A 26592-nucleotide genomic window follows, 5' to 3' on the forward strand; every position below is an offset into this window, starting at 1 on the left:
CGTACAGCCAGAGCCCGAGCGAGTATTGCCGCGATGGGTGTTGGTCCGGTTGGAGACGGCTGTTGAACCAATGCCGGGGGAAACTGTATTGACCTGCCGGTCAGGGAGACCCGAAGAAACGGCTGTTCCGCTGGCCGCCCGTGGCATAGTACAGGGGCCCGAGCGTGCCTAACCAGCTCGTGAGGCTGCCCCACCAGGCCACGCATAATCTCGGGGTGGACCGTCGTGCCGGTTGGTGACCGGTAGGTGGGGTCCCGGCGGCCACTTCCGGGGGGGTTCGGGGGCCCTTCCGTCCGGCGGGTAAGTGTATTTTTCCTTTTGGCAACCACTTGGGGAAACACGCCTCCACACTTTGCCCATCCCTATCGTGGCAATACATCGCTCGCTTCACGTCTCCTTTCCATTTAATTTCTCCCAAATGGCGCAACAAAAAAGAAATAACGGTCGTACAGCGGTGCTCACCCCCACCATACCCTCGCTGTTTGAGGTCGAGTTCTCTAACATCCGAGGACTCCACACTAACCTCAACGCTGTCCACCACCATCTCGAGACAGCACGGCCAGCAATGTTGTTTCTCACGGAGACACAAATACTCCGTCCTGCCGATACCAGCTACCTTAATTATCCCGGCTACACGCTTGAAGAATCCTTCAAAGCGAAAGCCGGAGTATGCTTGTTCGTCAGGACGGATGTTTGCTGTCACCGACTGCGCTGCTTGGAGGACCCCTCCTTCTCCATGTTGGTGGTACGTGTGGACCTGGTTCGTCAGAGCCGAGTCTACGTGTGCCTCTACAGATCCCACAATGGTGACTTGGAGACAAGCCGACTATTTGACCATCTTAGTCGGGTGGCAGATGCTGCGCAAGAGCAATTTCCTAACGCGGAATTGGTGTTTTTGGGGGACTTTAATGCTCACCACGAATCCTGGTTGAAATCCCTCAAAACTGACCATGCTGGAAGGATTGCTCATGCTTTTGCTCTCACACATGACTTGACCCAACTGGTTGATCAGCCCACCAGGATCCCAGACATTGATGGGCAAGCACCTTCTCTACTGGACCTTCTGCTGACTTCTTACCCGGTGGAATATCAGGTTGTGGTTCAGGCTCCTCTTGGCTCTTCGGATCACAGCCTTATTTCTACCAGAGTGCCACAGGCCAAGCTGCCGCCACTAGCGGTATGCAAACGTCGCGTTTGGCACTGTAAGTCGGCGGATTGGGACGGTATGCGCGATTACTATGCGTCGGTCCCTTGGAAGGAACGTTGCTTCAGTGGGAATGACCCGACAGCTAGTGCCGCTGCTGTTGCTGGCGAGATCATGCTGGGAATGGAATACTACATTCCTAGCTCAGATCTCGTCAGTAGGAGTACGCGTAACCGTTGGTTCACTCGTGAATGTGCCGATGCTGTATCAGCTAAGCAGGCGGCATATCGCAAGTGGATCAACGGCTGCATTAGCGGGGCATCTAACATTGACTCACTGAAAGCAAACTATAATAAAAATTCCAAGTCCTGTAGAAAGGCATACACGAGAGCGGATGCACAGCGCATTGTACAGATTGGTCATGACCTTGTTTCGCATCCTAGGGGCTCCCGTAGCTTCTGGCGTCTGACCAAGTCTGTGCAAAACAATTTCTGCCAACCTTCGCTGCCACCGCTCAGAAATCCGGACGGATCGCTAGCTCACAGTCCGCAAGAGCAAGCTGATCTCCTGGCTAAACTCTTTGCCGACAATTCCGTCATCGATGATTGTAGTGCACTGCCTCCTACAATACCTGCATGTGGCCATACGATGCCTGACATTAAAATCAGGCAACGTGATGTGCGTGCGGAGCTGCAATCACTTGATGTACGGAAAGCTAGCGGTCCCGATGGAATACCAGCCATAGTGCTGAAGAAGTGCGCAGCGGAGCTGTCTCCTGTGTTAACGCGCCTGTTCCAACTTTCTCTCTCTTCGGGAAGTGTGCCGGAGGCTTGGAGAAGAGCTAATGTGCAAGCGGTTCCCAAAAAAGGGGATCGGTCTGACCCGGCAAATTATCGGCCAATAGCTATCACCTCAGTACTTTGTAAGGTGATGGAACGGATTTTAAACAACCAACTGATCCATTACCTAGAAGATCACTGTCTAATTAATGATCGTCAGTACGGGTTTCGACCAAAACGGTCCACAGGTGATCTTCTAGCGTACGTAACACACCTCTGGGGTGAAGCTATCGACAAGCATGGAGAATCGTTGGCTGTCAGCCTCGATATCTCCAAGGCTTTCGACAGGGTCTGGCACAGAAGTCTTCTCTCCAAGCTACCGGCATATGGTCTGCCTGCTCAGCTATGCACCTGGATTGCCAGCTTCCTACACAAGCGTAGCCTTCGTGTTTTAGTAGATGGTTGCGCTTCACAATTCTATGTAGTGAATGCTGGGGTCCCCCAGGGATCTGTGCTATCTCCCACACACTTTCTTTTGCATATCAATGATATGCTCTCCCTTGGGAACATACATTGCTATGCAGATGATAGTACAGTGCATGGTGGATACCACGGACGCGCAGTGGCTGGGCGGGCGGAAACTGAGGAGAGGCGGGAGAATCTTGTCATTGAACTCGATAGGACGTTAGATCTCATCGCCAAATGGGGCTCTGATAATCTTGTTGAGTTTAATGCCAAGAAAACACAGGTATGCGCTCTCACGGCGAAAAAGTCAACATTTTCCCCTCTTCCCTCCCTCTGTGGTACTCCGCTGGTGATGGAAAGCAAAATCGCCATGCTGGGGATTGACGTTCGCTGCGACCTTAGTCCAAGGGATTACATCGAGGCTGTTATAAAAACAGCTTCACGGAAACTCGGAGTTCTGAACAAGGTGCGGCGCTTTTTCACGCCACAACAACTGTGCCTGCTGTACAAAACACAGGTACGGTCTTGCGTGGAATATTGCTCGCACCTTTGGGATGGCTCCGCTAAGTACCTACTTGAGGCCTTGGACCGGTTGCAGCGACGTGCCGTACGCATTATTGGCGACGTAAAGGTCTCAAACACCCTTGAACCTTTACAATTGCGTCGTGAGATAGCAGCACTGAGCGCTTTCTATCGACTGTATCACGGCGAGTGCTCTGAGGAATTATTCTCTCTAATTCCTGCTTCCCCCTTCCTTCTTAAGTCCACGCGAGCTGGTTCTCGATGTCACCGCCTAACTGTGACATCAATTCCATCGCGAACAAAGAAATTTGGCAACTCCTTTCTTTGTCGCACTTCCAAAAAATGGAATTCCTTACCAGCTCACGTATTCCCCTCCTCTTACAACCCGGGTTCCTTCAAACGAGGCGTGAAGAGGCATCTTGCGGGCCGGCAAGGCGAAGGCGGCTAGTGCAGAACGTTTTTCCCGTCTGTACTGGCCGTCGTCACGTTTGGACTCTACTACCACTTACCATCAGGTGGAGTAGAGTCATTTGCCCTCCCAGCGATATAAAAAAAAAAAAACCGTGGCTTTACTTGCGTCATAATTCATAATTGATTCATTAGAAACCAATGTCCTTAGCTCTATAGTCCAAAGATCTGCACCCGTACGTAGTTGATATGTCTAAGACACGTAACGATTTGTTTCCTCGTTTCTGATACGCACTGCTAAGATCTAGAATACCCTCCCGACCTCTGTTTTCCCCACCACCTACAATATGGGTACCTTCAAGTCTAGAGTGAATAGGCATCTTCTAGGCAAGCGCGCTCCATCTTAGACTGTATCATCTGTTTCCATCAGGTGTGATAACAGTCAAACGCTAACTTATATATTTAAAAAAAAAGCTCTATCTTCATTTCCATACAAACTTTCATTCCCGTTACCACAACCTTAGAGGTTATATAAAAAAAAAAGAATATCCTAAGTGCTAGCTTACTATGTAAAAGGAAAACGTTCGCGAATTTTCATAAAGATAACCCCAGTAGCTTGGGCTGTGCATTGATATGTAAGTCAGTTTTTCTTTTATATAATGTCCTCCCGATTTTGGTCACGGTGGGCAATCTCAAGAGAGATAAGCCAATTGCACAGGACACATATAGTGCACAAGTTTGTGCGCAAAAACGGGAGCACTGTTTATTCCCTAACTCTTATAATACGATGGTACGACAATCCGACAAGAACGAAAAGAGTTCAGCCGCAAGACCAAAGGGCTTAACATGCTTTTAGGTGCCCGGGAATGTACACACTTCCAACTTCCAGACTCCGGGCTGCTACTGACAATTTTCGACGAAAAATTCGATAACTTTTTATTGGCTCGATCTGCCACTAGACTAACGAGGCAATCAGTCTTTTTTATATATATTTAGATATGCAAACAGGTATTAGACTAACCATTGTATACTTATTGATACGGAATAATATTTATCAATGATTATAGAAGTTTTATTTGTATAATGATCGATACTTTTGTTAAATTATAATTACAGTTTAAACACTATTATATAGATACGGTGAATATTTCGTATTTAAAATTGTTTGGTTTTAATTTTAATCAGCCAATGTTTTAAACGTTTCGTTTTAAGCATTGTGGCAAGCTAATAATTGTGATTAAAAATAATACAAAATGTACATAAATAGATTTTATTACAATTTATTGACAATATTTTTTTCTATTGCACAGTGCATAAATTTGAAAAAAAAAGATTATACGACTCATTTTGAATTAAGAATTACATAGGATTGAATTTAATATAGAGTGAAGCATTTTAATGGTATCAATTCCATTGTTACAAATTACATTCATGATTGTTTAATCAATGTATTTCCATACGAAGCACTTGTAATGCACGTCGCGTAGTCACCATGAATTAAGGTAAAAATACTTATCATTCTGTGTATAAGAATAAAAAACTATTTTTTTATAAATTAGTTTTAATAATGATTATAACTTTTTAACTTCGATATCACCGAGGCACATGAGTTAATCACCTTTCTATATTACATAACATAAAAATCGTGTAAAATAAGGAAAGTACTTTTTGAAATAGAAACTTGGTTAATTATTTTCGAAAATTAAATTGTTATTAAAGTAAAACAAACTGTTGACTTTTTATATTTTAGTGTTATAATATAAATAATAAATAAAAAAACGAATTTATAAAACAACTGCTGATCAAATCTTTAAGATATATTGGATTCATAAAATAAGCTGATGTTTGACGAAGTTAAAAAAAAACAATAATAGTACCTATTATTTATTACCTTTAGGATTCATACGACTTGTGATGGCAAAATTCGAAATGCCTAGGTATTAGGTATCAGGTAGCGAAATGTAAGGCAGATAGTCTATATGTACATATACTATTTACTAAATCATTCACCATCTTACCTCTTATCCTATTACAAAAGCTTGGTAACCCTATTTAACGAGCAAGCAATTTTGTTTTGATTGCAAATGTAATGGCGTCACTTAGCTTGGCGTGTTCGTGTATTTCCATTAATCGTTTAGACATGTCAATTTGTAGGGGGGGGGGTTGCCTTAATTAATATTTGCCGAATTGTTACAAGTATGACCAATAAAGAGAAAACGTGTTTCAAAGATTCATGTAAGGCAAATACGGTGACGAGCAATACTTGGTTCGCTCAGTAACATACGCAGTCTTCGTGTTCAATGTTTCGAATTAATAAATATTTTTGCTTATACGAGTCCATTGTAAGTTCATCCCATGTTGGTCTGGTTAGATTTGTAGTATTTGCGAATTCACCAAATATTTGATCAAACGAAGTTAGTTTTGTTGATGTTTTTTCAAATCCATCTCTTGTTCACTACAGTTTGTATTGTTTACATACTGTCATATTATATAAAGTTACCGTTAATTAAAAACGTTACCGATTTATGAAAAGGATGTTTTAAATCAAAGAGTATTTCACTCTTTGTTCGTCTTTTGTTTTCTTTCTTTAGATAGTTCTATTTCTGTCCAAAAACGTTTAATGATACCAAATTTTATCCTTACCATACCTAAACCTGTACCAAAAAATAATAATAAACAAAATACCAATAGTTACAAATATGCCTCTTGAATTTAATAACAATTATAAAATATATAATAAAAAAAGTTACTGGATTTGTTTTACTTTTAATGATTCGATACTAATATTCTAAAACAATTTTGAAAGCAAACGACCGTGACATTATTGTTGTCATTCGTGAGAGCTTAAGAACGTCGAACCCAAGCTTGTTGGATCACTTAATATAAAGGTTGTTGACCGCACTGCACCGCATCCAAAATTTCATTTTTAAGAATAAGTTTAATTTCAAATATTGCCTATTTTTTACAAATTATAACATAAAGCTTTTAACCGAAATCCATAAAGTCCTCCCATAATGTTCTCGAAATCTATGTTTCAATCTATGTCATATATATGTATGTGCTGGAAACCAGGAAAAATAGGCGGAAAATAAAAGACGTTTCTGTTTAACCAGGGCGCAGTATTATTGGTCGAGGAAGATGTTTATATAGTACTTACACACGGTCTTGCATCAATAAATTATAATTTTGAAAATGTTACAACCTAGGACGATATGAAACAATCCCTATTTAATTTATCACAGAAGAATATGTCCTATGAACTCAAGTTAACCTTATTCATGTATACTAATATTGTTAATGCGAAAGTAACTGTGTTTGTCAATCTATCATAGCAAAACCACTGAATCGAATTTGATGAAATTTGGTATAAAGAAATATTGAATTACAAGGAAGGAAATAGGTTACTTTTTATACCTAACACCCTACCTATTGCACAGGCAAGGCCGTTTGAAAACTAGTATCCTATTACAATTATCCTAAATTGTGTAATAATATCCTATATGATATAAAATATAAATAATTCTTATTTACGCAACGTCATCTTCGTTTATTTTTATGAAAGTCTGAAGGGCTCGATACTATTATTTGAGTGTGTAACATGCTGTTGTTTATTAGATAATTAAATATATAAATTTCCTTGTTCGTCGAATGATTACACCGTAACGGGCAGACTTAGGAACAACCGACGTCATTACTGTTATGTAATTTATAAACATTACATAATAAGTCAATGACATTATTTAGGTATAGACATATATATAGACGAAAATGTCAAAATGTCCTTATAATTATGTCCAATAGTCAACTGATTATTTCAGTTTGGATTCATGAACCTGAATGATGAAGATTGTTTATTATATTTGTTATTTATGTATTTTATAAGGTTACCTTAACAACAATATTTAAGGCTTCAATGTAATTAATTCTGTAATAAAGAATATTTATATACATTTTTAAGTATTTTTATTATTTTTTAATATTTTATGCATGAATATAATATTAAAGATTTTCCTAGAACTCGTTTTGCCTTGGTTATATAGTTGTAAAAATATTAGATGGGATTTAAGACGCAAATTAACTTACTTATTTGTTTTTTGCAGATTTTCATACCAGTATCAAGTACATTATAGTGAAATCGAAGATGTGGCGCTTGGAAAATATTTTTTCAAGTGATGCGGTTACGTCATTATCATTATCTCAAAGTCTTAAATAAATATTTATTAGTGTTAAATAAATAAGACTTACGAAATCAGATACCAAATTTATAATATATATATATCGCTTATGGTGCATTTCTCTTATCTTTATACTGTACCATATAAATTTCTGTCACATATATACCAACCCGTATTTGAGCAGCGTAGTGGAATAAGTTTCAAGGCTCAAGAGAGGCCTTAGCCCAGCCGTGGAACATTTACAGACTGTAACTTTATTATTATCATAAATCGTTTGTCCTTATATTTGTGGTCAGTGTAGTGTTAAGTCGTATGGAAAAGATTTTGACTGCAGGTCGCCTGTCCAATGCCAGGTTCTATTCAAGTTAGATGGAACCACACGGCACAACATCAAATTGATATTTATAATCGTTTAATGGCATAACATTTTAAAAATAGATTGTTTTAGCTTTACGATGATGAGACTAATACTTATTACGATTCTTATCACAGGCGGCGACCTCAATGCATTTCAATAATTCTACCTACAGTGTTAACCATCTCACGACATACCTGTTTAAAAAGAAACATGTTAACGAAGTACCAATGAATATAATGAATTAGTATTTTTATATCGTTTATATTTGATTAATTTTATAATATCAATAGTACCTTAGCACCATTAATTAACAGAACGCTTACAGTAAGAGATAATATTACTACAACAATTATGTCTTAGTACTACTGAAGGTTAAAAAAGTTATTTCATAAAATTTAAATTATATAAAAAAACAATAACGTTAATGGGATTTAAATTTATAATTAATGTATTAAAATAAAAAAAAGATTACAATTACCTTACGAAAATTATTAACACGACACTCAACACGTCCGCACACCACGGTGACCGGCACGACACTGACGGTTTAGTATTTGTTTATGTAAAATAACCAGGTCACAGTGACCTCTAAGAAGCTTATCAAAGAGTTCAATGGCAAGAGGCATATAAGATCGCATTAGTAATTATTCCTCACTATATAGATTTCCAAAATTTTTAATTAGATAAAGGTTGTTGTTTTAACAACCGAACTTGATGTCTGGGCGCAATATGCGTCAAATGAATCGGATATATAAAAATACTGATAACGATACAGGTTAAGCATTCACTAATTTATTGATGCAAATTCAGTTATCATAACAAACCATATCAGATGATTAGACAATGGTGCCAATTCTGTTCTATAAGTATAAAACAACTAAATATTAACTGGACAGGAGAATATCACTATCTCCTTCTTTTTGTGGGGTAAAAGAAGACAGCAAGTCTTTTGGTCAATTTTCGAGGCAGAGTGTTATCCTCGCTGTGACGTGCCAACAGTAATCGCACAGTCACAGAACGTATGTCGAAAGTCAGTATATATTGGGTATTGTTTTAGTATATAGAGATTTATCTTAGACGCAATATATTATTTAATCGATAACGATTTAATTTATTAGTTCGATCGTAATGAAGATAAGTACATACGCTGATCACTCGGGAATCATGTGCAGTGTAATATAATATGAACTATTCATCATCATTTAAGTATTAGTAAAACAAGAATACTAAATACAACAATTAGTTCAACGTTATAATAAACACATATGCATGCAATGTCTTTTAATAATATAGTTCAAGAAATTCAACACAACTTTGAAATATCGCAAGAAGTTTTAAAATTCGAAAAGGCTTATTTATAAAAGAATTGGACTTTCTTGTTTTTTTTTTTGTGTGCGATAATACATTTGTTGATGACAAAAAACTTAACGAGCATTGTAACAGACATAAATTAGTTATATAAAAACCAAAGAACTGCGATAAAGCGAAAGTAACTAGCCCTTATGGAATAACGATTCTTTCAAAAAAAGTTATCTTTGTAATTTTAACAAATAATAACTTTTTTTTGGTTACTCGAAAGCAGCTACACCGATTTCGATGTTTTAACCTTTATTTTTAGGGTTTTTTATTAGGGTTGGTACTATTCAGCCACTTATGATAGCTTTAGATCAAATTATTAGACACACAGTATTAATATTTAATCAAAATAATAACATACTCATTTTTATCATTATTTTGAATTATATTGTTACTAATAAAAACTTCTTCAAAGATATTTAAAAAAAATGCACTTAAAGGAAACAAGTAACACAATTATGGTATTTTATTAAAATGCTTTATAAGTACCAAATACAAAACTGTACGAATTGCCTTTAAGAATTTAGAACTTTTTGTTGTAGGTACATTAATTAAGAGTATGTATATCACTGGGTTATGTAAGATCCCTACTGTAAGTGCTTAATTAAATCCATTATTATAATTGTTTATGTTATAAATAAATCAAGTTGTTTACATTGTTAAGCGAAACATATACATTCCTAGGTAATCCTACTTACCTATTTCTTATTTATTTATTTTTTATATTTGCCGTGAAGGCAAATGACTCTACTCCACCTGATGGTAAGTGGTAGTAGAGCCCAAACGCGGCGACGGCCAGTAAAGTCAGGTAGAATGTTCTGCACTAGCCGCCCCTACATGCCAGTCCGCAAGATGTCTCTTCACGTCTCGTTTGAAGGAAGTTGTCTTCCGGGGCTTCCCACGGAGTTCAAGCAGTTTCGTAGTACATAACATCAAACTTTTTAATTTAGTTCAATCTATGTACATAATTAAAAATGTGTGTACATACTTCTGCTTCTCTAATCAAGTTTTTAAGTATAAGATAGTTTAAATATTTTTTTATTTGTTTATTACATTAATATGTGTTAATCGTACTAATAATATGTTTATGTATAAGTTTGTATGTTTGGATATTTGTTGCTCAATCACGCAAAAACGGATTTAACGAAATTTGGAATAGAGATAACTTAGAAGTCAGGGAACTTAACAAATAGGCCTAACAAAACGCAAGCGAAGCCATTAGCAAAAACTAATTTATAATTAGTAATTTAAAATGAAACGTATAAAATTTCAAGTATTTATAATATAAGGTTAGTGTATTTATAATATAACTCTAATCGGTCCGTTATATTAAAAACTAAATGCACCATTCATAATTTGTCGTCAGCTCATGATGTGGCTGGATTTATTAGAAACTAACGGTAACAATTATTCGGTAACATACATAATATAAGTCCTTGATGTATATAATTTTAGTAAAGCAAATGTTTAAGTATTAATATCGCATAATTCTTTGTAAGTTTATAAAACAAAATCCTAGTTCAATAGTTATAACAATTAAACTAATAATTCATAGAAAGAATTTTGAACAATCATAACTACTAAATCGTTTCTGGCTAAGGGTCCGATAACAGAGCGACGTCAAGATGTTCGCACCTCAGCTGGTTTTTTGATGATGTAAACATAACGGACCGGATTCTATATATTTTTTTAAATATATAATATAGATAGGCAAATAGAACGGGCAAATTCGCCACCTGATGGTAACAACCACAATTAGTAAGAAATATTAACCAGTCCTTACATCGCCAATGCACCACCGACCTTGGGGACTAAGATGCTATGTCCCTTCTGCCTGTATTACACTGACAAACTCACACTTTCATTCGGAACGCAACAATAGTAAGTAATATAAGTAATTGCTGTTTGGCGGTGATGAGTGGATGTCACAATGAAAATAGGTACCTACGTTCTATTCAAGGAGGCATTTTTGAATTGTCATTTTAAGACTAAATGGAATTTAAATGCCGTTTAAAACGTTTTCTGGAATCGTCTGGAAAGAACCTCAAAAAACCTCTTCGATAAATAAATTTACATCAACTACTCTACTACGTTAAAATACATATTCATGATTACATATTGCATTGAAATCTACGAATATTGATCCCGCGTTTTTTTATCATCTATATAATTGTTGCATAATATTTCTTTTTTTCTTTTAATATAAGATTAAATGTGAAAACTTGTTGCTATCAGTTTATATTTTTTTAACTATTTAAAGAGTTTTCTAAAGCAAATTTATAAGTAAGATATGTCAACGCTTGCCTTACAAGATATCTCAATATCGTTATAAAAAATTTCGGTGCCTTTACCTTTACATTAACGGTAGTGAAAATTCGAAATAGCGGACACGTATCTTTGACTAACTTAACTAGGCTTTTAATGGGCTTGTTATGCTACTCGATTATTATCTATATTTATAGCATAGTACTAATTTAATATCTTTTCATTAATCATACCTACTACATTTAAATTGAAATATATTTCTTTTAAATACGACCCTGTAATTTTTTGACGATTCGAACAAACAGCATAGCATTCATACTCTCTTAAAACTAACCATACATTCTCAGTTCAAAGTCAAACTACAAAGTGTAAACAAGACAATATTGTTAAATTTTTAAAATTAAAGGTGTTGTAATAAACACTATAAGGACGATATTGCACTCATCGTAATATTTACCTAAAATATTGGTACTAATCGCTGTGCTTATTATTTTAATATTTGTTTTTAAGTTTTTTTTTTTTGATAATTATGCTGTTAGTAGACAAAGGTCGATGTACAATATTACATGTTTATATTTTTAATTAAATTCTTTATAACATTTACGATACATATTATAAAAAATAATAATAATAAATTTATATTAACAAAGAAACAGTAGTGGGAATATATGAATATTATCTTGATACAGCAAGTAAATAAACACTGTTTTGCTTTCCTCTAGTAGAGTCTAACAATATAGTGCGCAAATGTGCGTGTAAACAGTATATGAATAAACATATTTATGGGAAAGAAACATAATTTAAAAAATCCGTGGGCTGTTCAGACAAGATTGGGTCGCGGGCCAATACAAATCACTATATAAATCGCAGAAACAACTAGAAACAGCAGAAAGGCTACCACACTTCGGGAATTCCTCGAATAGTGAGTAGCAGAAAACTGTTGCCATACAAACAAATAATTAATAAATGCTGAAGTCCTTTTCAATTCAGTAAAGTTATGTAAAGTGTTATAAAGTAATTAAAATATTTAAATATATTTATTTGAGATACCATAAAAATAATATAATTTAAATTTTTCCAAAAAATACCAATGGAAAATTTGTGTAATTGTGGTAGATTAAAAAACATGTCTCGGGCCGCACAAATATTAGCCACGGACCGCATGCGGCCCGAGGGCCGTTGTTTGGAGTTTGAACAGCCCTCTAGGCTCTAGATTATACTAAAGCCATTCTATAAAAATCAAAATCACCGTAGCAGACGCTCGCTTAATGTCAAAAAGTTGTATACGACATTGAATATAATAATTATATCATTTAAGGTAATCGTGCATCAAAATACCAGTATCACAGTAGGTCGGTTTTCATTATAGAGTGAGAGATGCGCAGTAAAGTGTAGTCATGCATAATTTTACATACACTTTTTTTTTGCTAACAGTATCAATAGTCCATACACGTGTCGTAAATATTTTCAATTATTATTAATGTCTTCGATTGATTTTGTTGTAGGTCAGTTTTGTGTGCTTCAATATTGATATAAGACCATTTAAAATGTGTGAAACAAATTCATCAGTTTACGCGAAAATGAAGCTCAAGGTTATGTTAATAGGATTTAATAACTTTGTAAGTACTTATTTTGTATCTAATTTTTTCTATCTAATTAACTGATTTCGTTTCGATTCTTTAAATATATATTTTTAATAAATGTATTTATTCACAATATGTTTTTTTCATTAAAAAGATAGTTAGTTAGCTCTATATTATGAAATATAAAGCACATACTTTTTTTAAGATATAAACAGAAAACAAAAATTGTTGCTTGAATAATTCGAACACGCATAAATATATAAAAACGCCTAGCTTTGTAAGGATCAATATCCTTTGTTTATCTTAGAATATTACATGATAACAGGTCTAAATCAATTCAAAAGAAAGTAAGTAACAAATAATATTAAAAATTCAGAATTTTCGTTTGAAAGCCACCTTTAATTAATTACAAATATCAAATAATTATTTATTAAAGTAGGCTTTTTTTGAAATCGTCATGTTCTTACGGTAATTATTATTGGACTAAATATTCTATTATGTGTACAACCATCAAATAGGAATGTACATTCTACTGAGTAGAACCGGCAAAAAACTCAGTAACCGAAAATAAAAAAAATAACAAATAACTTAATTTGTTCCAGATACAAGCTCTTACAGGTTTTGGTTTTTCACTGTACGTTATAGTAATGGAAGACTATAAGCAAATGATGTTTAAATTTACTAGTAACTTGCAACATGCATTGAATATGAATATAGACAGTAACGTAATTTACTTGGTCGCTGGAATTATCGGTGTTATATACTTATTAGCGATGATCTTCTCCGTTCTTCTGGTTATTGGAATAAAAAAGGTAAAAAAATATTGTTCTAGTATTTTTTTATGATGTTGCTTTCACATAAATATATTCATATCGTGTTTGCGCACACTTGCGCAGTTAGCTATTCTCTCTTAAGATTGGCTACCGTGGCCGAAATCGTTCGGGACAACTTTATCATCATACATATCGATGACTGCCTCATTGTTCTAGTGGCTAAATGTAAAGCCGCAGACCCGGAGGTTCTTGGTTCAATTCTTAGGGGGTCAGTAAAAAGTTATTGGGTTTTTCTGTTAGAAAATTCTCAGTAGCCGGAGTCTGGAGTTAGAAGTGAGTACATTCCCGTGCCACGGAAAGCATTGTCGTTGAGTGCCAAATTGAGAGAGAGTTGAGTGTCGAAAGCCGTTGGTCCTGCGCCTGAACTCTTGCGGTCGTGTCGGATTGCCGTCCCATCAGATTATGAGAGTTAGGGAATAGAGAGTGCACCTGTGTTTGCACACACACTTATGCACTATAATATCTCCGAAATCGGTCTTGAGGACATTATTATTATTATTTATTACATATAGTGTATATATTTTTGGAACTTGACTTTAGACTGACACAAGGTGGCCGTTTGCACATTTGCGTATAATTATTTCTACTTCAACATGACAAAATGGATGACGTCGTCTTTTCAGCGGCTTATGCATTACAACTATAGTTGTTAATAATATTATAATACAAATAACATATAAATAAATTCATATATTGATTGTGACATTTTATTTGCAGTGAAATAAACGCGAAACCGAATGTGTAAACACTAGTTCGCCTCGCCATTCAATTCCTTTTGACTCGTGTCCAAAAAACCGCTCGTGGCGAAGCGAAACACGAGGCGCATGACGAACGCCGTTTACGCATGCATGCTCGTGATTCTCTCACTAGATAGATAATACAACAAACACATCTCGTAATTGTAAACTCAAAATTAGGTTTTCACCAACAATTTCGATGCGCAACTCCTTCCTCCGCGCCTACGGTTTCAAAAAAACACTCTGTAAGATCAACAAGAAAATAACTTAGGGTGTTAACAGGAGTGGTCCTTTATCAATTTTGTAACAAACATACGTACACCCAGATAGCAATGCATATTTAAATTCATATTAAAATCATATATTCTATCGCCAAACTACTAAGTGTTATTATGTTGCTGTTTAAAGGATAGAATAGCCGCCGACAGTTTATGGGTGATGGTGACCACTTAGTACTTATCATTAACTGTTTACCAGTCTCTTAATCTTTTTTCAATAAAAAAAAAACTGCTGACAAAACTGTAGCCAGCATGTCTAATTTTTGACATCAGTTTAATTTTTTTTTATTTTTTTCAGAATAAACCTGGTTTTGTGCTCGCTTATTTTGGATATAGTACAATGCTTACAATGCTAATAATATTAAGCGCACTATTGGAGCTCATTCAATGTTATTGGATAATAGCCATTTGTACCACAGTTTTATCATGTAAGTTTATTAAAATTTCTATGTATTATAATTTAATAATATTATAACCATTTATAAATTTACTGGGTTGTTATATTTTATGAAATATTAACCATTCAATTAATCTAATATGCTAATATTATAAAAGAATTATTTTATCTTTCAGTTTTTTACATATGGTCCCTCAGTACTGTATACATTGTATATGACATGATGCAGAATGGTTTAATATTAAGCACAGACGGTCACAACCTTATTGAAAACGAATATTAAATAAGCTTTATATTTATGTATTTTATATTTAATTCTTATTTTAATGTACTAAGAAATATTAACTATGTTTAAGTATTTTGTACAATATCAAGCAAATTGTAAAATTATTATTAATCTGTAGAATATTTTTAAATTATAGCTGTCATTTTGTTCTAGGGTTAGGACAAAATATGTATGGGTTTCTTTTTGGTTAGTTTTTATTATAAAAATTGTGTTTTTAATCATAGACTGATTATTTACAATGATTGAGATTTGAGTACCTTCCTTCCTAACAAACATTAATCGAGTCATCAATGAATACCAATGAAATGATATTATATTTAAAGTTTTCAATTTTCATACTAAAATAATATAAAACCTTATTATGTATCTGGGTTTGTCAACCCTAATTTATGGTCACTAATATTTACTCAAATATAATTAAAAAAGGATTCAAATCATAATCAAATCATGTATAACCAAAATTTGCTTAGTCATAACTACATTAAAGTTTATAGTGAGTATAAAGTTACATAAGCATTATATATTATGATATAAGGTCATACCTAGTGATAAATACTCTTTATATTATCACTAAAACAATATTCAATTTATTCAGAAAAACAATTTTTTACTTACCTGTAAATATCCCACTGCTAGGCAATGACCACCTTTTTATGATAAGATTTACAGTTTACCACGTTTGAGTGTGGGTTAGTGACATGTTGAAAAATATTTACCGACACATAGAACTTTTAGCACAATTTCTTTCCTCAGAGATCAAAGCGAATATATCAAGATTACTTTAAATATAATATTTATTATGATAAGATTTATTTTATAATTGATAAATATTTTATTTTTTGTAAAACATATAAATACATATTAAATAATATTGTACAAAAACTTTTTTTCGAATTAAAAAATGTTCGAAAATTATTTAAGTAAATTAAAACATTAATGTTTAAATTTAGAAATATTTGTTTGAATTATTTTTATAAAAGGTCATTACTTAACAGAGACTGCATTTTAAATTTTAGGTATATTAAATGTTTAAAAGAAACCGATTTGATTAATGGTCCTCATTAATGTCAGTAAATATTTAATTTAGATGGGTACTTGTTCATTAATTTCGATCCAATTTTAGTTTGAAATAAGATAACGAAGTATTATTCACTTAAATAATGCGATTTTTTACTGTGAGTATATTTAAAAAAAAAAACTAATTATGTCATGTAATTAAGTAAAGTAAGATTTGGCTATATTAATTCAAAAAGTGCGTTGTAACACTTTAAATAATACGCAAAAATGTCAAACACAGGTTATTTGCTTATAAATGTTTTATAGCAATAAAAATTTAAAATCATTTATTTAATTTTAGTATTCAAACATTATAATATTATCTATACCTTTAATGTAATAATTACAAAATATACTTACATATTATAATAAAAAAATATTATCCCGCCACTTCTATGTCACTTCTTTTAACCGCATACCGCTAACAGACTGCAGAAAAAAACGACTTCAAGAAATTTATTTAAAAATACTCATGAAATGTGTCTATTCGTAACGTAGGTAACGATAAAATTGACGGCGCAGACCAGACTGCATAAAATTAACTAAGTATAAAATTAAAAATATGTTAAGCTGATGGAAAAGCTTATTGAGATGGGTTTGAAATAATTATGTAAGCGTGTTGGTTAATTTTGAAACTATTCAATAAAATCTAATTCGATTTTTCGTTTGCTTTACTACAGTGTAGTAATTGGCCGATTTCACAGATAAATTAAATAATTTTATTACATCTGTGATGAGTTACATAATCTTCTAGTACATTACATATTATGTAAAATAATTAAAATTATAGGAGAAACTTAACAATTCTTATTAAATGATTGCCTAATGTAAATAAACATATATATTTGTATAAAAATGTTTATCTAAACCAAAAACTTCTATTTTTTAGCTAATTTGATAAAAACTATAATAGAACTGAGGTATTTTTTGTTTAACTACTAGTCCAGTATAAATATTTTTTTGCAAATAAAGTTAATCGATAACCCAGAATTAATTGATGCAAAAATATTAATGATATCTCCCTAAATACGCATATATGTTTTATATATATGCATTTTAATTTTAGTATAAAAAATGCCATTCCGACTTCACACTAGTACTTGTACTCAAAACCGATCTCATGAAGTGTAGGGCTACTACCATAAAGTATTACTTCTTTCCAATTTAATATTTTCCATTGTTTGGATCGAGGTATTTTTTTTCTAAAGTACTTATGTCTTGACTATTTCACGATTTATTTTAATTTGTTCGTTTCAATTGTTTATACAAAATAAAGAAAGTTTTATGTAAATATAAGTTCCAAAAGGAAATAAACCAGTTTCATTATAGTTAACCAAATGTAAATCGACTTTTTTCATCGAAAATAGTTAAAATATTTTATGGGTAATAATTATAATAATTATTATTATGGGTATCAATTTGGAGGTTGAACTATTCTACACACAATATTCAAACAAACAGTCAACTCTTAATTAAACAAGACTTTTCTTCAAAACATTTTTAAATTCTTAGAAAGAAAAACTATATTCTCAAATTTCTAGGCTACAATTTATTTTGGGATTCCTGACATTACTTTTATGTGAAGTAATAAGTGCTGGCCTCACTGTTTAAAAGTGTCACCGTCAGCCAACCGTCAGCTCAACTCAACTCAGTGTATATGTTTTATCTATGACTCAACTCAACACTGACAACGCTCCCAATCACAAGTGTCAAGCCGTCAAGCACAACAACAGCCATCAATGAACGAATGATTACGTCTTCTTAACACTACACAAGTATTTAACATATCCGAATCATGTCTTAAGAATGTAGAATTCAGAGTTTTTACTTCTCGTCTTTTAAACATAAACTTTGTTTTTATAATATATATATATAAATTTTATATCAGACATATTTTAAAATAAATTATTGCAATGGCAGCTGAAAAAAGCTTAAAATCTTATGAAAACTGTTGCCGTACTTGCTTAAAGGAAGAAACAACATTTGATATATTTATGGAAACTTTAAATTCTACTAACTTGGCAGATATTTTGATATCATGTACCAGGTTAAATGTGAGTATAATTTTTTTTTCTTGTCCACTTTCTACAATCTGCAGTTTAATAATAAGTACAAGTAACTATTATTAATATCACAAAAAATATTTGTAACATTAGAGTAGAAAATGCAATGTAAAATTGTATACATTTGTTTTCAGATACAAAAAGAAGATTGTTTGCCAAAAAAAATGTGTGGCTGCTGTTACAATTGCCTTTTGAGTTTTTATCATTTTCGTGAAATAGCAGAGAAAGTAGATACAAAATTAAGAACAAATTCAAAAATTCCAAGTAATAATAATATTAATTTCTTTGACAATATTGATGTGAATAAATGTAAAACAGTTGATATAAAAGAGGAAAATGACACAGAAGTTGATTATTACATTTTTGAACCAAAAATTGAAATGAATCATGAAGAAAACCATATATATGAAAATAAAAATGTAGATTTTCAATTAGACTCAAATACATCACAGAATGTTATGAAATTTAATGAAAAAGAGAAGTATAAATGTACTAATTGTAATAAAACATTTAGAAAGCTATCGAGACTTCAACATCACATTAAGAAACATAATATTCATGATAATTATGATTGTAATAAAACTCACGAGGATTTAGAAACTATTTGTCCATTGAATGATAATGCAAGCAACACTCAAAATTTAGCTAAAGTTTTTTCATGTCAAGTTTGTCCTTCGAAGTTTAAATCTACAAATTCCCTATCAGCTCATATGAGGAAACATACAGAGAAAGGTAGAGTGATATCTTGTGCACAATGCGGCAAGATATTTAAAAAAATAAGTCATTTGAAACGCCATGAGATTATGCACAGTAGAAGTAACTTTCACAAATGTAATATCTGCCCAAGATCATTTCACAGCGAAGAAATTTTGAAGGGTCATATGAACAAGCACAATGGTATCAAGCCTCATACATGTCCGCTATGTCCAAAGTCATTTGCTCATTTGTCTACATTGACAACTCATATTAAAGTTCATAAAAAAGATAAATTCCTATGTCCTACTTGTGGAAAGGAGTTTGATTCGAGCGCAAATTTAGATCAGCATGTAAGAAGACACCTTGGGTTAAAGCAGTTTGAATGCACACTATGTCCGAGGAAATTTGTAAGTAAAGGTTAGTGTGACTTAGAATATTATTATTTTGATATATACCACTTTCTACTAAATACTATAATATGATTTTGTAAATGTATAGTATATATTTCAAAACTTGTCTTGAATTGAAACTTGACATTACAATGAAAGTTGGTATTTTCTTTTTGGCAGTACACTTCTTATTGTCAGTTTGGTTAAGATAAAAAATTAGTGAAAATTAATAAAATAAAATTCTGCAATTATATTAAATTATTTGGTAGTCGATAACATTAAATTCAAAAATGTAGATCTATACTCTAAGATTAATGGCCTTTACAAAGAGTAAATGCAAAAACTATTTGCCTACTTCTTTGCCTAATTCTGTTCATAAACATAGTAGAAAAGCATTCACGGATGATGTCAGAGAGTTGGTGCTTTTGCATATTTAGTTAGTTCATGGTATAAGACACTAAAATTTAATCCTTATACCAATGTGGTGGTAGGGCTTTGTGCAAGCTAGTCTGGGTAGGTACCACCCACTCATCAGATATTCTACTGCAAAACAGCAGTACTTGGTATTGTTGTGTTCTGGTTTGAAGGGTGAGTGAGCCAGTGTAATTACAGGCACAAGGGACATAACATCTTAGTTCCCAAGGTGCATTGGCTATGTAAGCGATGGTTAACATTTTTTACAATGCCAATGTCTATGGGCATTGGTGACCATATGCCATCAGGCCCATATGCTTGTCCACCTTCCTATTCTATAAAATATATATATATGTATATATCTATCTAGCATTACTGCTATCTATACATATAAATAAAGTGAATCTAAGTACTGTGACACTATCTCTATTTTAACATTAACATCAGTTTAGATTAATAAGACCAGACCAAAAAGAGCAAAGGCGTGACATACCTTTGAAATTCAATTTAAAATAAGTGTTTTTGTCTTTAGTTAGCAAGTTATTTTTTTAATAAATATTCACCAAAGATATTAAAGAATGTGACATATTATAAATAGAATATGAAACAAGTGATTAAACAAAGTCATTCATATTGGTTGTTAACTTAGAAGACCTGGTATGCAATATGTGACTTTTATAATTCACACCACTGTTTTTAATCCGTTGCATATGATCTAACTAAATGAATTTCTATCTTTTTGACCCTATACAAATGAGCAGAACTTTAGACTTTATTACTTAATTATTATGTAGAATAGAATAAACACTAGTAAATGCTATTTCCAGGTGAATTAAAGTCACATACTATCACTCATACCGGAGAAAGATCTTATACATGTGACCAGTGTGGTGCCACATTTACAAAGCGTAGCTCACTGGGCAAGCACAAGTTACGGCATTTAGGAATCAAACCACACCAGTGTGAAACTTGTTCAATGAAGTAAGTAAAATAAAATTATGAGATTTATCAATTGAAATAAATCAAGGTTAATAACATCATTTAAATTATAAAACTAGTTATTTTTTTTTTATCTACAGATTTTCAAGTAAGGATCATTTAAAGCGACATAATCGTATCCATACTGGAGAAAAACCATATAAATGTGATATGTGTGAAAGAGCCTTTACACAAAGCAATGATCTTGTGAAGCACCGCCGGGCACATTTAGGGGAGAAAATTTATAAGTAAGTTCAGATTGCAATATATTCTATACCTTTTACAAGTTACGCTTGTCACATCAGTGGTATAAATTGGAAAAGAGTGAAATTGCGAACCGAAAATATAATGAAACAATATTTGCGCAAATGTATGGCACAGCTTTAAAGAAAATTCATTATTGTATAAAGTGATCTTTGTTACGTGACATATCTCCATTCCATCTCCATTTATTTCCATGTTTCATGTCATGAATTTTGATGCTAAGTAAAAAGTAAGTACACAAAAGTTGGGCGGTTTTGATGAACCACTGATGTTATTTTTTAAAAACAGTTTTTTTTAACTGTACATAATATATACATTGAAGTTAGACTGTAATAAGTCTAACTTCTAATTAAATCTAATTAAATTGATTTTTAAATTGATAGACAATTATCTATCTATTTCAAAATAAATATATTATTGTAAAATTTATGCGTCAATTTGTTTGCGATAAACACGCCATTTTAAGAGAAAAACAAGTACAAAACAATACGTAAATAAGCCTATTCTAATTTCTTAAAGTTGATTAATATTAATAAATTTGCAGATGTACAGAATGCAGCGAGAGTTTCAGACTCCATATTGAATTACGACAACATTTATCAGAGCATTATATTTCGTCACAACTTCAAATTTCCAATAAACAAAATACAGAAAAGGAAGAAGGCGTTGCAAAAGTCGTTTCTAATTCGGCTATAAGAAGTGTCATAACAGATGTCATTAATGACACTAGTCCACAGATAAATAATATGATTCCAATGAAAGAATGATTTTTTAAAACGAGAAAACTCGACGTGCTTGATAAATGACAACTATGGTGTCTCTTGACCACATTTGATGTCGCCTAATTTAAAAAAAATCTGTTATGGGCTTTTATGGGTTTGTCTTATCGACCTTAGCGTCGATGCTTTACATCAGGCAAGACAACCGTTATCATTGATACGGTCTAGGCCTAATTTACTTATATCGACGAGCTGACTTTTCCTTAAACTGTAACTTTTTTTTTTTTCTCTCTGGAAAAACACATTTATGTGTTTCCCTCACATGAGGTGGGGTGTATGCGGGACTCGCTGGCGCTGAAGGCGCTGGAATACCCACTAAAAAACCAGCGGTACCCACTCCGTCTTGTCGGGGGACGTCACGGGATCGCTTGCGCATACTACCGTGCCGTTCCGACGGTTGCCCCGCTTCTGCAGGCCTCCAAATCCTAGGGGGTACTCGGGGTACGGAGACCCCCTGGCCCCGGCGACACTCACGGCGGGAGGAGAAGATGCGCATAGCGCTGACGTCTTCTCCCCGGACTTCTTCGGCGAAGCGGGTCAGCGGAGGCACTCTCCTCGCGCTCCCGCTCCGCGGCCTCCTTCTGCGACATGACATTTTCGCAGAAAACGGCAAACTCCATCAGAGTGCGCACCACACTCGTAGCAGGAGGATGTTACCTCCCGCCTGACTATTGAACCGTGGAATAAGAGGGCCTCCGTTTTTGAGATGGAGACCCTCAAGCCCAAAATTCCTATACAGTGGACCCACTGTGAGCGACGTACCGACTTCGGCCAGGCGAGCCGCCTCCTGATAATTCCGCCCTGTCGCCGCGATGAGAGTGTCGTCCACATAGCACAACACCCCCATTCTGGGAAGGACGGATGTCCGCAGGAGCCAGTCGAAGCCAACGTTCCACAGAATTGGGCCGAGAACTGACCCCTGTGGAACGCCACAGCGTACCCGACGCCGGACAAGACGCCCATCGCCCCCCTCCTAGAGGACTACCCGGTCCTGGAGGTATGCCCCCAACAGCCTCCTGAGATAGGAAGGCACCCCGTGGTATTAAACTGTAACTGCGCAGCCTAAAAATTCATTGATTTCGTGTTTTTATGTTAGGCTATGAAGACCCAGTGGTTAGATGACGATTGGTAGCAGACGAAATTTAAAAAAGCACGTGTATCCAACCCGGTGGTGGAGTGAGGTCCAAATATTCTCTTTAGAAAATAGTTAATGTTAACGATTAGATACGGGCGGGCATAAGTCTCAATCCCTTTTGATAACTTTTTTTGGTAAAACTAGATGAGACTGTGGTGGTACTTACTGATATAATGGTCTGATGGTGATAATAGCTCCTACATTTTTTATTTTTGTATTAATAGTGGCCACAATGTGATCGAGTACGTGTTATTGTTCCTGTGTAGCCAGGTGTCTAATATTGTTTTTTTTTTATTTCATCTCTAACCCAGAAATTTTTTACCGTCGTCGGTTAATATAAAAAAATAAAGATATTTTTTAAGTTGACTACTATTTTTTACTAAATATAAAATAATAAATATTTATACAACCTATTATTTTCAAAGCCCTCAAAAATTAAAAACCCCTCTAATTGAGTATTTATTTCGTAGTTGTATGGAATTAATTGTAGAAAACATTTACAATAAATATGTACAGAAAATATAAGAAAAATTGTAAACATATTTGTCTTTTAAAGATAAGCGTGACTTATTTAATTGAACCAAATTTTAAGTTATTTAACATTAAAGTTATTAAATAAATAAAAAAATTATTATTATTATATTATTTGGTATTTTGTTTCGACTCTTTTGTAAACTTGATTTTTCGAGATTCATTTCGAAGATATTTACATATTTTTTTTATAAAAAAGGAAGGCAAACGGGCTAATGGGCTACCTGATGCTAAATGGTAACCGCCCATAGATATTGGCGATGTAAGAAATATTAAACCATTTCTTACATCATAACACACAGAGCCCTACCACCAAGTAAAACCTGGATAATTGCATGACGTAAAAACGTGACGTAAATGGAAACCACCTTTTTGTCGCGTCCCTCTTCACACCCCGGTAACTAAATATTTGATGACATTGTGGATATGCGTGTTAATAGGACTTGGGGGATAGCAATATATAACCTAATTTTAATATTTAACCCTTCGTATGCCGCATCACATACCATGAGAAATACTGTATCTGCCGCCGATTTATCGGGTGAAAGAGAAAGAACATACCTAAGAAAGAGATAGTTTTTTCTGTCTCTTTCATAGGTCGCACGTTATGATTTGCTATAGCCAGGCGTAAACTTTATTTTGACAATATTATCGAAAGTTATTGTGTACTCTTTTTTATCACTAGCTTTCATATCCAGATTTTTTAAAATTTTGTTGAATAAAAGTCTCAGTGTTTTACTCATTTATTATGATTTTTTTACTTTTTTACAACACAATTTTAATAACGTTAATTGTATTAGATTTAGCACAAAGTGAAAATACCATAAAACCACAATCTAGATTTTACGAATAGGGTTAATGACGTAAAAAAATTTATTGTATGGGAATATGTTATCGCAAACTGGAAGATTTTTTAGGATTATTCTCGGCTATGAACGTATAATTGGTAAAAAACCTTCTATATATATAAAATACTATTTCGTTAAACCCTTGTATAATCCAATCTTGCATTGGCTGCATTGAACATGTACTGTATCTGCCTACTTCGACATGAAAGTTTATGAACTTCCTTGAAAATGATTTAGTATTTTTTATTAAAAATGTAAATACAAAACATTGGCAAGAACAAGGTAACGTCATCGAATAAGGTACTTGTATAGCAGCCTCGTCAAAAATTGTCCTCAAACCAAATATGATAAATTATCTTAATTAAGAGCAAAGTTGTTAATCTTTACCTTGATTTTGCAGAAAGTGAATCCAAGTTCATGGTGAAAAATAAAATATGTATGGAATATATTACATTATAACTTAAAGGATCTATCAATGATTATAAACATTAAATGATTATTTTTCATCGATTTGTTTATTGAGACCAATGCTGGAAGATTGATTAAATAGGGCTGATATTAGAGTATTTTTGTTACATACTCTTTAATGTAATGTATAAATGGGTTGAGCGCTTTATATTGTCTTTTCAAATTCCAATATCATTGCGGCTGCCCTCCCCGAATTAAAATATACACTGTTCGCTATCGTAACTTCATAGCAATCCTGAAGACGAGATTCGAGAGGAATCCCTTACATGCCAACGAAATTCATTGGTATTATGAAAATCTTTTCCGTTATGCTTTTATCTCTACTAAAGGTATTGGGTAAATAGGTTTTCTTTTTACCCTAAAATGTTAAATATATTTACTCATATTAGGTTTGCTGTGTTCGATATTGTCCACGGATCGTCTTTACGCCTTTTCATTTACGTCACCACTTTCTCCCTGTAAAATCCTATGAAGGTCTGGTTCGAATATATCTGAAACGAGTGAATATTACGAGACGATTGTAAAATAATGAGATTATTTGACGTAACAACGTTGCCCTCATATCGTTATTTGATTAATTGGTAAGTCAACATTATATATTAAGAAAAACATTTTCTTATTGCTTACATAAAATAGTGTAACAAAATATGTATCAATTATAGGCTAACTTAACATTCAAATAAAAAATAATATATATATATATTTTTCTATTTTTAGAATATATTAACTAAACAATAATTTAATTGAATATGTATGTGCAAGAGGTATTTTTTTAATTCATAAAAAGGTGTTATAAATTACTAACTAATATGAATAAGATTATTATATCTATAAAAAAGCCGAGATGGCTTAGTGGTTAGAATGCGCGAATCTTAACCGATGATCGTGGGTTCAAACCCAGGCAAGCACCACTGAATTTTCATGTGCTAAATAGTGATTATAATTCATCTCGTGCTTAACGGTGAAGGAAAACATCGTGAGGAAACCTGCATGTGTCTAATTTCATTGCAATTCTGCCACATGTGTATTTTTTTTTTATAGAATAGGAAGGTGGACGAGCATATGGGCCACCTGATGGTAAGTGGTCACCAAACGCCCTTAGACATTGGCATTCTAAGAAATGTCAACCATCGCTTATAGCCAATGCGCCACCAACCTTGGGAACTAAGATTTTATGTCCCTTGTGCCTGTAATTACATTGGCTCACTCACCCTTCAAACCGGAACACAACAATATCAAGTATTGCTGTTTTGCGGTAGAATATCTGATGAGTGGGTGGTACCTACCCAGACGAGCTTGCACAAAGCCCTACCACCAGTATTCTACCAACTCGCATTGGAGCAGCGTGGTAGAATAAGCTCCAAACCTTCTCCTCAAAAGGGAGA

General features: G+C 33.7%; 3 protein-coding genes across 8 annotated transcripts in view; 2 read left to right on the forward strand and 1 right to left on the reverse strand.

The window, feature by feature from the left end:
- LOC126769436 (pyruvate carboxylase, mitochondrial) overlaps positions 1 to 17176 on the reverse strand; it is a 48943-nt gene extending 31767 nt beyond the window's left edge. For 4 of the 5 annotated variants that reach the window (XM_050488231.1, XM_050488229.1, XM_050488230.1 and 1 more), the window contains exon 1: positions 8330 to 8402. The gene's annotated coding sequence lies outside the window, so the exon portion shown is untranslated. Of the gene's footprint in view, positions 1 to 8329; positions 8403 to 17002 lie in introns of those variants that run through there. The other variant, XM_050488228.1, reaches the window with a different exon arrangement.
- On the forward strand, positions 12935 to 15583 carry LOC126769759 (uncharacterized). Its single transcript, XM_050488678.1, has 4 exons — positions 12935 to 13091; positions 13658 to 13867; positions 15202 to 15331; positions 15477 to 15583. Exons 1-4 carry the CDS (start codon positions 13020 to 13022, stop codon positions 15581 to 15583), a joined length of 519 nt encoding a protein of 172 aa, XP_050344635.1. The 5' UTR covers positions 12935 to 13019.
- Positions 17177 to 18351: 1175 nt separating the features above from the next.
- LOC126769474 (zinc finger protein OZF-like) lies at positions 18352 to 23721 on the forward strand. 2 transcript variants are annotated; one of them, XM_050488319.1, is made up of 6 exons: positions 18366 to 18417; positions 18563 to 18696; positions 18840 to 19818; positions 21032 to 21185; positions 21284 to 21430; positions 21991 to 23721. In XM_050488319.1, exons 2-6 carry the CDS (start codon positions 18637 to 18639, stop codon positions 22211 to 22213), a joined length of 1563 nt encoding a protein of 520 aa, XP_050344276.1. In that variant the 5' UTR covers positions 18366 to 18417; positions 18563 to 18636; the 3' UTR covers positions 22214 to 23721. The 2 variants fall into 2 exon arrangements, with proteins under 2 accessions (XP_050344275.1, XP_050344276.1); XM_050488318.1 differs by having other exon boundaries at positions 18352 to 18696.
- Positions 23722 to 26592: the final 2871 nt, after the last annotated feature.

This window comes from Nymphalis io, chromosome 7 (assembly GCF_905147045.1).
Source record: "Nymphalis io chromosome 7, ilAglIoxx1.1, whole genome shotgun sequence".
Classification (NCBI taxonomy): Eukaryota; Metazoa; Arthropoda; class Insecta; order Lepidoptera; family Nymphalidae; genus Nymphalis; species Nymphalis io.

Bases quoted from the DNA above. Each gene is read 5' to 3' on its own strand.
- LOC126769474 (XM_050488318.1), top strand. From the start codon at position 18,556: ATGGCAGCTGAAAAAAGCTTAAAATCTTATGAAAACTGTTGCCGTACT. The intron at 18,697-18,839 runs GTGAGTATAATT...ATTTGTTTTCAG, and splicing joins TATCATGTACCAGGTTAAAT to ATACAAAAAGAAGATTGTTT. The intron at 21,186-21,283 runs GTAAGTAAAATA...TTTTATCTACAG, and splicing joins TGTGAAACTTGTTCAATGAA to ATTTTCAAGTAAGGATCATT.
- LOC126769759 (XM_050488678.1), top strand. From the start codon at position 13,020: ATGTGTGAAACAAATTCATCAGTTTACGCGAAAATGAAGCTCAAGGTT. The intron at 13,092-13,657 runs GTAAGTACTTAT...AATTTGTTCCAG, and splicing joins TAATAGGATTTAATAACTTT to ATACAAGCTCTTACAGGTTT. The intron at 13,868-15,201 runs GTAAAAAAATAT...TATTTTTTTCAG, and splicing joins TGGTTATTGGAATAAAAAAG to AATAAACCTGGTTTTGTGCT.